This window comes from Pipistrellus kuhlii, unplaced genomic scaffold, assembly GCF_014108245.1.
Source record: "Pipistrellus kuhlii isolate mPipKuh1 unplaced genomic scaffold, mPipKuh1.p scaffold_m20_p_7, whole genome shotgun sequence".
In the NCBI taxonomy this organism is placed as follows: domain Eukaryota; kingdom Metazoa; phylum Chordata; class Mammalia; order Chiroptera; family Vespertilionidae; genus Pipistrellus; species Pipistrellus kuhlii.
The window spans coordinates 26,109,392-26,125,634 of record NW_023425573.1 but is presented as its reverse complement, the minus strand read 5'-3'; the positions used below and the strand labels follow the sequence as shown (position 1 = coordinate 26,125,634).

The window sequence follows — 16,243 nt, the reverse complement described above, 5'->3', positions numbered from 1 at the left end:
AAAGCTCATAAAGGAAAGTGGGGGCAGCCCTGGCCAGATAGCTTAGTTTATTAGAACATTGTCCCGATAGGCCAAGGTTGTGGGTTCGATCCCTTGTCAGGGCACATACAAGAATCAACCAATGAATGCATAAAAAAGTAGAAAACAAAACTAACTCTCACTCTCTCTCTCTCTCTCTCTCTCTCTCTCTCTCCCCCTCTTTTTAAAAAGTGGGGTTCGAGCTGAGCTCCCCCACTACAGAACACCAACTGTGTGCTCAGCACCTCACAAGACAGCAGAGGCGAGGCAGAGCCAGGCGGCTGCTACTCAGGCTTCAGTGCAATCAGGGAAGTCTACTTAGTCCCAAACGCATGCCGGGAGTGGCCCTACTCGGGACTGCCCCGTGGATTCAGGAAGAGAGACGGCAAGGGGTTCTGGCACAGCAGCAGCTCGCGGCACTAAGCCGCCAGGCCCAGCCTCATGCTCTTGCACTGGTTGCCATAACGCAATAGTGGGAAGACCTCAGTACAACCCTCCGGCTGATGCCAGCAACCCAGAGTGGAGACAAAGCCAACCAGTCCCCATGGCCATCCCCAAAGGAACGTGCCGGAGACAATGCCATAGCAGGCCAGTGGCACAGAATTTCAGCCACACTGAAGGCACAAATGCCCTCTGACCACGAAGGAACGGTGGGGTGCAGAAGGAAGAGCCCTGGAGAGCTTCTGGCTCAGCGACGCAAGTGTAACGGCAACAATCCCTCCTCCTGGAGCCTGGAGGGGCCCCTCCTGAGGAAGGTGGAAGACAGCGGTGGCTGGGCGTGTGCTCCTGCGGTCAGACTCCCCTGGCTCAGCCCCCTGGTGACCTCATGTGCTGTGTGTCCCTGGGCAAGTTACTCGAACTCTCTGGGCTGCCAATTCCTCTTTTGTCTAGTTGTTGCCAAAATGAAAGGAAGGCAGAGAAACGCTCAGCTCATCAACGAGGGCTCCCGTTCCTGGTTTTGGTTGCTTTTATCTCTTTAAAGAGAAAGACCCTCATCCTGGGCCCCCCCTCCTCCCTTAGGCCTTTGGAAATTGGGGCACTCTTGCTGGGTTTGGGCAAATATGGACTGGGACTGTTTGGGGACAGGGGAATGGGGTGAGTGGGTCTGGGAATCGAATTCCAGGCAATCCATCCTGAAAGGAGGTGAGAGGAAAGGAGGGAGGTTGTGAGGACACAACAGTCGGGTCCCAAGGGAAGCCTCTCTGGACAAAGACTGATTGGGGGGAGGGGGGAAGGAGGGGCGGGTAAAAGGCTCTTCTGATCAGGGAAGTCGAGATGAGACGGGTGATGGTGGGTTCTTTGCTGTGAAAGTGCAGTAAAGGGGTGCCTCCCCTTAGCTCCCAACTTTCCCCACAGAAGTCCTGAGGGGCCAGACAACCAGGCAGAGGAGCCCCTGGAAACCCAGCTCTGGGAATTCCCGGGAGCCCTGTTTGGGTCCCCCCAAACAACCCGGGGCTTTCATACCCAGACTTGGTCTGGCCTGGGGCAGCCCCGCAGTGCCCCGCCCCTCTTGACCCCCAAGACCAGGAGGAGTCTGGGCGGAAATGGCCAGGGGGAGGCACAGGTCTCGGGGGAGCTGAAGTGGGCAGCGGAGGATGAGGTTGTGGCTTTAAACCGGGAGGAAGAGCACTGGCTGCCGCCCTCCGAGTCTGGCTCTGCACCCACTGCTTCGCTGCCGCCTGTCCCTCTCCTGTGTCCCTGCGCTGGGCTGGCACCACCTTAAATCCAGTGGCCCTGCGGGCCGGAGGGACCGGCAGCTCCCTGAGTGGAAAGAACATGGGGCTGGGACTGGCGTGACCTAATTAAGGCTGTGACCGCACACCGAGTAGTCACGCGATCTTGGGGACAACCTGAGAAGGTGGTCACTTACCTTTTTCCACATCTCACTTACAGGCGTGTGCCCGTGTGGCATGTGGTCCGTGTCACAGCTAGAAGGAACTGTACCACCCCGCTGAGGGCTCCCATTCCTCTGACGGCCCTGAGCTCTGCCCAGCTCCCCGGGGGCCCTCACTAGGGCCTCGCTGCAGCTCCAGAGAAGACCCTCTGCTGGGATCCTGGCACCCCTGCCCTCCTACGGCCCTGGGCCTGGCCCTGGGGTGACCGGAGGCCAAGGGGGAAGAAGTTAGCCACACAACCACAAAGACCCAACCCTGCCAAAAACCGGTTTGGCTCAGTGGATAGAGCATCAGCCTGAGGACTGGAAGGTCCCAGGTTCGATTCCGGTCAAGGGCGTACCTTGGTTGTGGGCACAACCCCAGTGGGGGGGGTGCAGGAGGCAGCTGATGGATGTTTCTCTCTCATTGATGTTTCTAACTCTCTGTCTCTCTCCCTTCCTCTTTGTAAAAAAATCAATTATATATATATATATATATATATATATATATATATATATATATATATATATATTTTTTTTTTTTTTTTTTTTTTTTTTTTTTAAGGGCCAAAACCGGTTTGGCTCAGTGGATAGAGCGTCGGTCTGCAGACTGAAAGGTCCCAGGTTCGATTCTGGTCAAGGGCATGTTCCTTGGTTGCAGGCACATCCCCAGTAGGGCGTGTGCAGGAGGCAGCTGATCAATGTTTCTCTCTCATCGATGTTTCTAACTCTCTGTCCCTCTTCCTTCCTCTCTGTAAAAAAATCAATAAAATTTATTTAAAAAAAAAAAAAAAAGGACCCAACCCTGCCTTCCCAGGGCAAACCCTATGAAGCAGGAGGGGGAACCTCACAAAATCAACAATAACAGACAGTTCTATAATAACAACTAAGTGCAATCAACTAGACAATGCAGGGTGTGGGAGAGAGGTGGGGGGCATCAGGCCAGCAAGAGGAGGGCCAGGCTGGGGGAACTGGGTGAGAGGAATTCAGCAGCTGGCAGGGCCTGGCCTAGAGTCCTGATGAGGAACTTTGTTCCCTGGGCCACAGGGAGCTACTGAATGTTGTACGTTGTCCCCAAAGGTTCTGAAAAGGAAAACAAGGTACTGCAATGAGATCTGGGCTCTGGCAAGAGGATGGATGGGAGGAGGACAGTCGGGCAGGTGGTCCCGTGAGACCAGGAGGTCAGGAGGCCCGCAGAGAATGTGCCCCACGTGGCCCCACCTGGCTGTGGAGGGGGAGGAAGGTTGCCAAGGACAGCTGAGATTTGGAGCCTAAGAAGCTGGGAGTGGAATGATATTTGTTGACGAGGGAAGCTCACCGGCACAGGGAACAAGCGTGCAGGTGGCCTGGGTTCCAATCTCACCACTTCCACCCTGTGACATTGGGCAAGTTACTTAGCTTCTCTGTGTCCCACTTTCCTCGTCTGTAAGAGGGGCGTGATGACAGTGCCCACCTCAGTGATTCTGATGTGCAAAAGCAGTGCCTGCACACAGTAGGCACTCTGCAAGCAATGTTGTCAGGTGGGGTCGGGGAGCCCAGTGCTCAGTAACATTGGCCTTTGTGGTAGGGCAGGGTCGGGAGGGGGGCGGGGGCAAGCATGAGGCATTTGGGGGGGGGGGCAGAGACCCTGTCACGGGGGGTCACGCTCCGCAGAGTGGGACAGCACCTCCCCAAGGCAGGGACAGAGCTCCCCAGGTCCCTTGGGCACAGAGCTGGGTGGCCAGCAGCCAGATCTTCTTGTTGGAGAGGTAATGGCTGGGGACCACTGTCCCAGGCACAGTGGGTGTTTAGTGAGCAGAGCTCGGTGGGGCTGTGGGTCCAGCTGCAGCCTCAGGTCCCCCTGCCATTCCCACCAGGATGGGGTGGAGGGGCCAGCCCTGGGCACGTGGCAATATGTAAGCCCCAAAGTGCGTCCTCCTATTTCCCACAAACCAGGTCCACGCTGGCAAAGGGCTGAAGCCTGTTGGCGCCCCAGGGCAGCCTTGCACGGTGAGAGACCATGCAGCTACACCACCCACCTGAGGTGGGGTCATCCCTTCGGAATCAGACCCCAGCGAGGCTGGAGGGAATCCACTGCTCTGTCCTGCCCCTGCTTCGCCAAGGCTCCCGCTGGCCTGGAACCGGGAACTGGCCAAGGAGGCTGCTGCTGGCACTAGCAACCCAGTCCTTACCCCCCCAAAGCAAAGAATGCACCTTCATTCAGCCCTCACGGGGGAGCCGGGGCTCAGATGAAAAGAGGATAAAACCAGGCCCAGACACCCCACACCCTTCCACCCACGCCTTGTACAAAGGCCTCCATGCCGAGACAGGGGCCCTAGCAACAGGACCCCAGGCAGCGCTGAAAGGAACGAGGGCCCTCAACGCACTCGACTCCCAGCCAAAGACGGTGGCTGGCTCCACACACTCACCAACTCTCCCTCTGCAGCCCCTCCCGAACGGAGGGACTCAGAGGCTGGTGAGGATGGAGAGGAGAGGAGGTTTGGGGGGAGAGGAGGGAGAAGCGGGGGAGGCATCAGCAAAGAGTGTTCGAAGAGAATGCAGGTGAGGAGTGTCCCCGATCAACTTGCCCAGGAAGCCAGCTGGCCCTCCAGGCGCAGAGGCGGGGGCCCAGCAATGTCAGGCTCTCTGTAAGGTGAAAACTACTTCGGGCAAAAGCCGTCTTGCTGAGTTGGCCTAGGGCAGTGGTCGGCAAACTCATTAGTCAACTGAGCCAAATATCAACAGAGCAACCACTGAAATTTCTTTTGAGAGCCAAATTTTTTAAACTTCTTCTAGCGCCACTTCTTCAAAATAGACTCTCCCAGGCCGTGGTATTTTGTGGAAGAGCCACACTCAAGGGGCCAAAGAGCTGCAGTCTGCCGACCCCAGGCCTAGGGAATGTTGACTCAGACACACACCTTCTACCCCCAAACACACACACACACACACACACACACACACACAGCGCTCCCAGCTGCCCGGGAGCCACAACCACATGTAGAGAGAGACCATAGGGGTCTCCACTAAAAACAGCACACGTGAGTGTCCCAGAGAAACAACCTCTACACTCAGGCATTCAGGAGCCCCTGGGAATGGGCTGCTTGCTACCTGGTCTCGGGAATCCAAGCCTGTGACGAAGCCCGTCTCATGTGCACAAATTCACAGAGGGACAGAAGAGAGCACACGGCTCAGGAAAAGACCCGAAGGACACAGGGGCCCCTTCCCTCCTCAATGACAGAACTCCCACTGTGGCCCGGGACCGGCCCCGCTGGGAAGGGAGCCCTACTGTGGTCTGATCACGGTCATCGCCTTCCTCTGGGCTGGGTGGGCCCAAGACCCAGTGCTGGCCATGGGAAGCCAGAGGCCGGCGTAGGGGAAGACCTGGGAAAGATTTCCTCCTTGCTGAGAAGAACCCCAGGTCTTTCCTGCTTGGATGTGACTTGGAAAGCCTGGCCATCTTGCTATCAGCGCACAGACAAAGCCAACAGAGAGAGTGGTAGACGGCAGAGAAGGACCGGACCCTAGTCCTTGATGGAAGCAGTCAACAGGGCCCAGGGCCTCCTTGTTCTCTGGGTCCCCGTCATGTGAGCTGGTGCATTTCTTTACTCATCAGTGAGTTCGGGGCAGGGTTTTCTGCCACTTTAGCCAAAGGCCCCCCACCTAACACACGACAGGACGGCACAGCCCGTCTCAGCGCCCTGTTTAGGAACAGACACCTAACCTGCTGGCAGGGATCCCTCGGGAACGGAACAGCATGAGGCTTCCGTTCTTGAAGTCGTACATAAATATCTCTACTGTTTTACAAGAAAATTTAAACAGGAAACATACTTTTATAATGGAAAAAATGTGTTTTCTTTAAGCTGTGAGATTCTAATCTCCGCTTTCTCTTCAAACCAATGGGTCTTAACTATGTCTGGGGAAACGGGTCATGAGCCCCTCGGAGGATCTGAAGACTTGGGGGGGGGGGGGGGAGGCGCTCTCTCTAACCAAGAGGCTCAAGGAGGCAGACACCCAAGGCCAAGGTCTCTGTGCCCCAAGTTTTCCTCTCCGCCTGGGGTTTGTAAGCCCCTCCAGAGCTTGACCGTAGCCTGGCTCAGACACATCTTGGACCACCTCTCAGGGGAAGCAACACCATGGCAACCCTTCTGAGGGTGCAGAACGTAGCACTGGTGACGCCAGCTTCTGCCTCTTTTCCGCCTCAGGAACTGAGGTCAGCTCCAGCGAGGGAAACCCCAGGCCAATGACCAGAAGTGAGGAAGGAGGGATGAGTCCACCACGGAACCATGTGGCCCACCTTCTACCCTCTGAGGTCACGCAGGTCCCCCCAACGCTCTAAGCTAGGGGTGTCGAACTCAATCAGAGAAGGGGCCAAAATCTAAAATCCAGCCTAAATCGCGGGCCGAATGGTTTACTGAACAGTCATAAACTGTCATTGTGATGGAAACGCAGCGGAGTGCAGTAATGACAGCGCGGTGCGGGCCACATTGCAAGGCCTGGCGGGACGGATTTGGCCCGCGGGCCTTGTGTTTGACACATGTGCTCTAAGCTCTCAGCCCCCCATCCTCTGGCTCCAGAAGCCTCCGTCTGAATTCCTTCCCAATACTGGCTGGCTGCTCTTCTCTGACTGTGTCCAGAAATGCCAGGACCTCCTGCTACGAAAGCAGCAGAATGCAACATCCTCACAGGGTCGGCTGGGGTGCCTTGTACACGGGTGGCGGGTGGCTTTTCCAGGACTTCCGTCCACCCCTGTCAAGCAGCATCCTGTTAAACCTGAGTCGCTGTTAAGTTTGTTGAGCGCTGGCTGGTGTGGCTCAGTTGGATGGGCATCATCCTGTCCTACTGGGCACCGAAGGTTGCTAGTTAGATTCCGGGTCAGGCTTTAACCACTCAGACGTCCCTGCACATAGCCCCCCTTCCCCCCCCGCCCCGCCCCGCCAGGAGCATCTAGGATTTAGGACCAGGGGGTCTTTGATCATCAACACTCAAGGGAAACAGAAGCAGGAGGCTAACAGAGGCTTTTTCCAGGAGGACTGCAGAATGCCATGGAGGCCAAGCTCTGTGAGTGCGTCAGAGGTATGCGAGAGAGAGCACGGGTGTCACAGGTATATAGACATGTGTCTGTGTGCAAGGCTGCCTGAGATGCACATTCCATGAAACAACAAGCTAAACGCAAACATTCACAAAACCTGAGGGTATGCTGGGCTCCTGACCTCAGCACGTGTTCCCCGAGGCAGACCAGCCTGGCAGTCCCCAGCTCCTGAGACCCACTGGCTCAGCCACACTGCAAAAGCAAGCACGATGCAGCCCCGGGTAAACCAGACACCCCCAAACTCAATAGAGAAGGTATTTCTACTTCCTAGTTAGACTGAGATGGGGGGGGACCTCAGGGCTGAGAGTCTGAGTCCCCTGGACGGTACAACCTTGAATTAGGCACTTGTTAACTAATATATATATTTTTTACATAATGTAAGTCTTTCATAACTCACTCAATTTCAAAGTCTTATAAGATGAGATGGCTTCTGTAATAGGAGGGTGGAGGGCACTTCTGAGAGAGAGGAGGGAGAAAACTCCAGCAAAGAGAGAACTACCAGGCGCTGTGCACCGCAGGAGCCCCTGCACCGCGCTCACCGCCTCGCCGCGCTGCTGGCAAATGAAAACAAGCAGCGCTCACGGGCGAAGGAGCAGCTCCACGTCACGCTGACTTTCTGCCAGAAACCAAGGCCTCGCAACAGAAGCCAGCCTGGGTTCTGGCTGAACACCCCCCAGGAATTCAAACAAGCCTGGGTTCCCTCACCCCACCGCCACGCAGCACAGTCCAATGTGCAAATCCAGTGCAGGTGAGACCGTTCAAACCCAAGGGCATTCCTGTGCCTGCAGCGGCAGGCAGGCCAGACGTTCCCCTCCCCTCAGGGGGCGAGAGCGCTCAGCTCCCATTTACTTGCATGTCCTTCCCAATCTCTAAAGTCAACTCACTCAAAAGACGTGGATGAGTTTGGGTGAGGCCCCTCACCTCTACCCCCCAGTACAAACCTCCTTAAGAAGGCTCCTTTCACCTCTTTGGTAAAATGCCTCCAGTCCCACGCCCCCTTTCCCCCACCCTCAGAGGGGAAGGAGAAAAGGAAAGCTGGGGGGTGGGGGGAAAAGTTCCAAGACAACCTCTTCTTTTCGGGGCTCAATGGTGACCCGGGGAATTGGGTGTTGGCAGGGTGTTCGTGACATCATCATTTCGGATTCTTAATAAAAAGACAGCCTTCCCACAGCCAAATGCTCCTCTTCCCACCCTCTCTTTGGGGAATTGAAACACAAGCTTTTAAAACGCTGCAAACACACCGCAGCTGCATTTTCAGATGTTGCTTTTGGGTCCTGCCCTTAAGTGGCTGCCCTCGTTACCTCCCCCTTTGAAAGAGGCCCCTGGCTTGGGTCCAGGGTAATTGAAATTTCCTGTCTAACCTTGACCACTCCGCCAGCTCCTGTTACAGCCCTGGACACACACTGTAGAGTCAGTTTCTTCTGGGCCTTCTCACTCTTCGTTTAAAATCAGGCCACTATTCTGTAGGCTCAGGCTATCTAGTAACACACTTGGAAACGGAGAGGGAACTTTCTCTGGCCCGGTCGGTGACGCCTCTGGCTTCCCACACTCATTAGAAAATTCTCTTTATTCTACAACTCACCATTGAGGAGCCAGGATACAAAGACAAATGACCCCATGCCAAGAATCCAACACGCTCACAGGCCCTGAAGGAGATCCAGTTGTTTGGGGTGTGAGTGAGTGTGTGTGTGTGTGTGTGTATGTGTGTTTTAATCTTGAAAAATGTAAGAAATCCCCAGGCAAGATACTTTTAAATACAAGAAATCGCCTTTAAAAGTTCAAAGCATGTTTTGCAGATATATCTACATGAATAGATATCTTCAGAGAGTTATCTATGTGAATCTCTCTAGCCCCCGACGAAAGAATGAGTGTGCTCTGTACCAGCCAAGTCAGGTTCTGAGCAAACTCCAAGTGACATCAAAATCTGAATCTAGAAACTCTTATTAAAAGAAAATTCCTACTGAAAGTAATTGCACACCTGGCACCACTGGGGGGTTTCCATTGGTTTGGCTTTGTTCTTACAGTTAGATGGCAACTCCGTTTGGATTAGGACTGGGCTACGGGGAGACTGGTCCTCTTCTGTTGGGGGTGGGATCATGCTGGCTTTGGTTAGGTCTCTGACCTCCCTAACTCCCTCAGATAACCTAAATTGGTTAGGAGCCTGACGTGCCTAAATCTGAGGGCATCCTTGAGCGGACTTTCCCCATACCACCCAGAAGGTGGGGAGGAAACGCTCGTGGTGCCCCATGGTTTGGGTTTCTCTGCTCACTCACAATAATGGGTTGGATAGCCGCCCCCCCGCCCCCCCAAAAAAAAACACCATTCATGGTCATCCAGAACCTCAGCATGTGATTTTATTTGGAAATAGAGTTTGCAGATGTAATAAATTAAGAGGAAATCACACTGGACTAAGGTGGGCCATAAATCCAATGACTAGTGTCCTTATAAGAAGGCCACATGAAGACACATGCAGGGAGAGCACCATGTGACTACCAAGGCAGAGGGACCAGCACCACTGCATTTGGGGATTTGTCGCCTGCCTGGGCGGGTGTAGTCAGGGCCCTTTCATAAGATGAGGGGTGTGTCTGTCAACTACAGTCTCTGCCATGTTCTAGGCACCGAGGGTGGATGAACACTTAAGTGATAAAATCTCCCAACCAGAGGAGCCCTGACCTTGGTGAGGCAGGGAGAGCAAAGTTCCAGCTGCTCCCAGATGTGGGGAACTGGGAGAAGCACCTGCAGGATGATCATTAGCTCAGGTGGAAGATGCTTAAGTGTGTGGAAGCTCAGGGGGTGGGCCAAGGAATCCTTGTTTTTGTAGGGTCTGGGTGGCCTGAAGGTGGATAGGGGAACGAGGGTCTGGGCATGGACAAAAGAGAGATAGTTGGCTTAAGAAAAAGAGAATCTAATCACTGTCGGCATCATCTGGGCACCTGGATCCAGCCTTCCCTGACCCCACTGCCTTATTCCCTCTGCTACTCGTAGGCAGCCAACTAACAAACTTACCCTCTCAAAGACTTTTCTGCAGGGGAAAAAAATTATAGTAATAAAAATAAGTACATGAAACCCAAATCACTGCAAAGCAACTTGAAGAAGGTCCCCAAGATGCCCTCCCTGAATCCAACTGGACTGGGGGAACTACTGGTCTTCCCGTGAAGGGCATAATCCAAAACAAATCCAAGGGACTCTGACGAACCACTCCCTGATTGTCCTCCCACCTCTGCCCCAGTTGCAGGCATTTCTTTTGCCCCAACTCAGCTTTCCTTCGTTGCCCCATCAGGTGTCAACACCAGACAACACCAGTGCCTGGAAGCCAGGGGTTCGGAAATTGGGGTGTCAGGCAAGCAGAGGAGGCTGGGTGGCCTCCGGGTGCCTGCCTCTGCTGACCTCCCCACGGGGGCTGGCGCTGGACGGCAGCCCAGCCTCAGGCTTGAGCCACCCAGTGCCGGCCACACAGAGCCCTTAAATAGAACCTCCACGGGGAGGACAAACATTCCAAGCGCTTTAAAAACGCCCCAAGCATGACCTGGCTGGAGGCCTCCGCTCCCCCAGACATTTTTTTTTTTTTTTTTTTTTTTTGGTCCTGGCCCTATTCTGAAAGTCATATTAATAGCTGGGTTAGGAGCTTACGGTGTGCCAACATAATTTATGGCCTTGAAGGGCAGGAACGATCATTGCTCCCATTCTTCAGATGAGAACATTGAGGCCCCAGTAGCTCCCAAGCTCCAAGCCTGTGTAGTGGGGACCCTCTGCTCTGCCCTCCCCGCCGGGCGGGGCTTACACAGCAGGACAAGAGCGAGCCCCCACGGGGACGACTACCAGCTGCGCCTGCAGACAGGGCGACGCCCCCAGGAGGCTCGGGGACCCGCTCGCTCCAGGAACGCCCTGATGTTTTGCGGAGTGTTTAACCAACTCCCCGTTCTCAGCCTCTGATGTACCTCTTATTGGTACATCAGACCCCGAGCGGCAGCCAAGGATAACTTTTCCTCTTTTATTTTAAAAGATAAAGGACAACAGGGCTAATGTCTCCCATGGGAGGTAAAGGCTGGCAGGTGAGGTGCGGCGCAGCTCCGTTTCCTAGAAGTTGTGCTCGGGTGCAAACGCAGGACTGGGCTGCGGAGGGGGCGGGACCCGCGGCGGCCGCCCGGGGCCCCAGGACCCGGGAGCCGGGCTCCGCGGCCCCAGGGGAAGGGACAATTCCGAGCTGGGTCTGCGGTCCTGCTTTCCGTGCCCACAGCCCCCGGGGTCGGGTTGCCCACCGCGCCGGCATAGACTTGGGGAGCGCGGGGTCCGGGACGTTGAGTAAAAGGCGAAGGGCACCCCCAGGGATTCCCGCACGACCCACCCTCCCCGTCCGAGCCGAGCCCGGGACTCCCGGCCCGAAAGACGGACCCTCCGCCGCCTCCCCGCGCCCCCTCCCCGGTGCCGGGCGCGGGGCCCTCGGGGCGCGCGGCGCGGGGGGCGCTCACTGTTTGAACTGGCGCTCCAGGTCCTTGATGAGGCGGCGGCTGAACTCGGGGAACTCGGTGTAGGGGTTGAAGACCTTGCAGCGGCGGGGCCGCGCCGCGCCCTCGGTGATGTCCAGCCGGCGGCTCAGCTGCGCGCTCAGCTCGGCGTCGGCGTCGGCGCTGGCGGCGGGCGCCCCGGCGGGCGGCTCGGGCTCGGGCTCCGGGGCTGCGGCGGCGGCGGCGAGGGGTGCGGGCTCCGGGCAGCCCCCCTGCGCTCCCGCGGCCCGCAGTCTCCGCTGCAGCTTGCGCGCCAGCTCCTCGCTGGCCATCGCGGCGTGTGCGGGGCGCGGGGACTCGGACCGGCGCGCGCGTCTCGCAGGCTCGCGGCTCGGCGGCCTGTGCCCGGCGCGGGGCGGCGGTTGGGGTGGAACTGCCGGGCGGGCCGGGAGGGCGGGGCGGAGCCGAGGCTTTAAGGAGGCGCCGGGGCTCGGGGACCGCCCGCCCGCCTCGCCGGAGCCGCAGGTGTCCGCGCGTCCCGGGACCGCGGCCGCTCCCGGCTCCCCGAGGCTTCGGACGTCCGACCCGCTCTGACCCGCTGCCCACGCCCGCTCCGGGGCGGGGGGAGAGGCCGGGAGGCCGGGGACCCTGAGGTCCGGGGAGGAGCGGCAACGGGAAAGGTTCACGACCGTTCGGACGGTTCCTTCTCTTTCCCCAACTGGAGGCGCTCGCGGCCCAGGACAGGCTGGGGGTCGGGAGCCCAGCGCCCCCGGGCATCACCCACAAGCCCCCACGGCTCAGGGGGCCACCCAACCCATCGGTTCTGAGGTTTGAGGGCGGAGGCGCCCGCGGGGAGCGCGGGACGGGTCGGAGGAGCTGCTTTGTAATCACGCATTGAAAATAAATGTTTGCAAAACATAACTAAACGTACTGGAAACAAACACACAAACAAACAGAAAAGAGAACCAGGAGCAAGAGGGAACTCGTGGCTGCCCCGGAGGTCAGAGACCTGTGCGGCTCTAGGGGCCCCGGCTTTTCGGTGACACGCTCAGCAGGAAGAGAAAGACACTCGAAAATAAATCCGCATTTTTACCAAAAGGGCAAAACAAGCGCAGTCGTCATTCTCCCCGAGGAAGGCTGATGCAGGAAGGCTGAAGCGGGTGGCAGTGACATCAGCCACGCCTGGAGAAATGTCTTGTAAACACAGATCTGCCCCAGCCCAGCCCGACTCCGATCTGACCGCCCCTGGGGCTGCTCAGGCTGGAATGCCTGTGACCCTACCGGCGGGGGGCGCCAGAGACCCGGGCGGGGCTTTGGGGTGACTGTAGGGCACGCAGAGGTCCCGCAGGGATGGTGGGCCTCTGTAAGCGTCTAATGAGGAGGGAGAGGAAGGCTATTTTTTTTTTAAGGAATTAGGAAAAATATTACGTTTGAATTAAAGGTATCAAAAAAAATGTCGTAACATCCCTACTTAACAATTTGATTTGATGTGTTAAATGGCCAGGAAAAGCCTCATCGGAGAGGTGTCATTAACATAATGACCAGCAGGAAGTGAGGGTGCCAAACAGCGAACCAGGCCCAGAGCAGGGCCCACACAGGAGCGGGAGAAATCCCTCCCTGTGCTATCAGCATCACCTTACTTTCCTCCTCTTACGTTCTAACTCTCCCCCTAGATGTTTCCAGAAGGCCCTCAGTTACTTCTTTCTTTCCTCCAGGATGTCGAGGTCTTTTTTAGGGTTCTGTTTGGAAAATCCTTACAGTGATCCAGGCAGCTTTCCCCAGGATGTCTCAGGCCCTAGCAGGGTCTTCTCACCTTTCTCTTTCAGCCTGGCAGGTGGAGGGGAGGGAAGCCAGACCGTCCCATTACCCAAGAGGTCCCCGGGCACGGCCATAGAACATAATCCTAGGGGGGCTGAGGACACATATGTGATACCTTAATCAATAAAGAAAAATTTTTAAAAAGAACATAATTCTATTCCATTTGCTTCCCAACCTTGAGAGCCCTTCCCCCCAATGCCACGTCAGCCAACTCTGGGTTCCACTCCCTGGAGTGCTCCCAGTCCCCATCCTTCCTGCATGAGACTAGCACAGATCTCCCGCCGGGAAGAGCAATATAGTTGACCCTTGCACAACACAAGTGTGAACTGGTCAGTCCCCTAATATGGGGATTTTCTCCAATAAATGAAGTCAATGTATTTTCTCTTATGATTTTCTTTCTCTAGCTTACTTTATTGTGAAAATGCATGCAACATACAAACTATGAGTAAATCGACTGCTATCATAAAACTTCTGACCAACAGTGATTACGTTTTTGGGGAGCCAAACGTTATGCAGATTTTCAACTGCAAGGGAGGTTGGCATCCCTAATCCTCCACCCCTTTGTTCAGGGGTCAACTGTAGCTGGCAACCAATGCCTTTCTCTTTAGGGGCCCCACCCTGTCATCCTGTCCCCCATTCACTCACCCAGGCAGGAGGAATTGGTCCAAAATAGTGCTATGCAATAGAAATAGAAAGCATAATTTTAGTTGTAATTTTGTATTTTAAATACCCTGGGGTTTTTTTTAAATGAAAAGAAAAAAAAAATGGTGAAATTCATTTTAATATATTTTCTTTACCCTGATATACCGTATGCCAAATTTGTCATCTTAACATATAGCCAATATAAAAATATTCATCAGATATTTTACATTATTTCATTTCATATCGAAGCTTCAAAATTTGGGGTGTATTTTACACTTACAGCTCATCTCAATTCAGACAAGCTACGCTCAATACCCACAGTTGGTGCCTGGCTGCCCTCTTGGATAACTCAAGACTAGGGGGCAGATCAGAGCAATGGCTCCCTCACTCTCACCCTCAAGTTCTGCTGCTGAGAAGTTCCTGTCTGGCCTCATCTCTGGCCTCCACTCCTTCGGCTCTGAATCCTCCTCCTCCCCCAGCTCTCCTCCCCCACTGCCCCACACGGCATGTCCATCTGCCCACATATGACCCCGTGTTCCATGGACGCTAGAGCTGGGGATAAAATCCTAAAATAAAGGCCAAACTACGACACTGGTTGCAGGTCCCACCTGTCCTTTCTTGTTCCGATCTGGGGCCTCTGCGGTAGGGAGCGGCGGGGTTGTCCTCTCCCTGCAGAGGGGACATCTTCCAGGTTCCAAAGCCTGCTTGGTTGCCAGGCACCTGCTGATGAGAGCAGGTCTTAAGTTTGGACGTATTACACTTCATTGCATCTCATCTTTATATAAAGCACAGATGAGATCACTTTTGGGTTCTATAATAATAAATGATTCTGGTTCTTCTCTTCAGAGGGAACCAAGAGCCCTGCCACAGGAAACGAGGAGTGGTATAAATCCGGGCTCTGTCCCTTATCAGCTGTGTGACTGTGGATAAACTACGTAACCTTCGGCCACCTAACACTACCCATAGGCTGTACAAGGATGTAATGACCACAGATGGCCTTAAAGCACCCAGGAGGTGCTGCTTTAGGCACTGCACAGGCTGGGATGAGTTCCAGCCACAGGCATGCTCTGTGCCCTCCAGCTCTCACCTTGGCACTGGCTAAGCCAGTGTTTTGGGGGAGCGTCTCACAGCCCTCACCCACATTTCTGCTACACAGACTAGTAGCTCAGCCCTTCAGGATTTCAAAAGCCTGGAGACACCAGGGAATCATATTTCTGTCACATCAATGAATTCTATTTTGATTTTTAGAAAACCTGTCTCTTTTACCCACTCCAAATTGGCCGAGTGGCCCAGGGCTTCCTCCCTCTCTCCTCTCCATCTTCACATCCCCCCCCCCCCCCAGACCACCCCCACCACAGAAACCTCCGATATTCTCATGCAGATCACTCCCTCTCTCACTTCAGCCTGGCCCTCAAACTTGGATCTAGGTCTCTCTGCATTTCTAAGGCTTTGGCTGGTGCTTGAATTCAGGTGCAGACCATGGCCCAGAGGGTCTTGAGATGAGTGGGGATAGTTTGGTTCTTCCAGAATCATTGGCGTAACAAACCTATTTACAGTTTCCATTTAAGAGTGGTCCATGCCAAGGAAGAATATTCAAAGATTTAATGTGTTAACTGGAAGACGACATCTCAAAAAAAAAAAAAAAAAAAAAAAAGTATCTAGAATCTCATGGGGAACTCCTACAAAGTAATAATAAAAAGAAAAACAAACCTATTAAAAACCAGGCAACAGGGCCCTAGCTAGTTTGGCTAAGTGGCTAGAGTGTCAGCCTGTGGACTTAAAGGTCTCTGGTTCAGTTCTGGTCAAGGGCATATGCCCAGGTTGTGGGCTCAATCCCCAGAAGAGGGGCAAGCAGGAGGCAGCCTATCAATGATTGTCATCATTGATGTTTATCTCTCTCCCTCTCCTGAAATAAATAAAAACATATTAAACAACAACGAAACAGGCAACAGGTACAAGCATTGTTTTGAACTTACTTAAGCTAGTCAGATCCAGCACAGATCTCAGCGTCTCTGGGGTTTGGGAAGACGAACAGAATTGTTCTGCCCACGGGAGGGAGATTTGGGTGCAGATGTAGCTCAGCCTGGCGGGTGAGTAGCTGGAACATCACTGGCTGCTCAGTCACCCTGAGCCTCTGCCACTATCCAAGCCAGCTGCTACCTGGTGCCCTCTTTGGGGGCTGAGCTTTGTTGATGATTTTCTCATTCTCAAGGTGGCCAGTGCCCTTTAGCAATGAAAGGTCTTATCATGAAGGCGTCGTGTGTGATGTGGGGGGTGGACAGCCCCCTCCCTCCCAAGATGTCGCTGTGGATGGGGGTGCAGAGCTGGAAAACTTATCTTAGGGCTTTGGACTGAATCACAAGAGCTGCCTTCATCTCA

The 16,243-nt window shown here is 54.7% G+C and overlaps 1 protein-coding gene across 1 annotated transcript in view; it reads right to left on the bottom strand.

Moving 5' to 3' along the window:
- EFHD1 (EF-hand domain family member D1) overlaps window positions 1–11,817 on the bottom strand; it is a 42,821-nt gene extending 31,004 nt beyond the window's left edge. Inside the window, exon 1 of the mRNA XM_036420636.2 lies at window positions 11,429–11,817. Coding sequence (XP_036276529.1) covers window positions 11,429–11,736 — 308 coding nt within the window. The 5' untranslated portion in view covers window positions 11,737–11,817. The remainder of the gene's footprint in view (window positions 1–11,428) is intronic.
- Window positions 11,818–16,243: the final 4,426 nt, after the last annotated feature.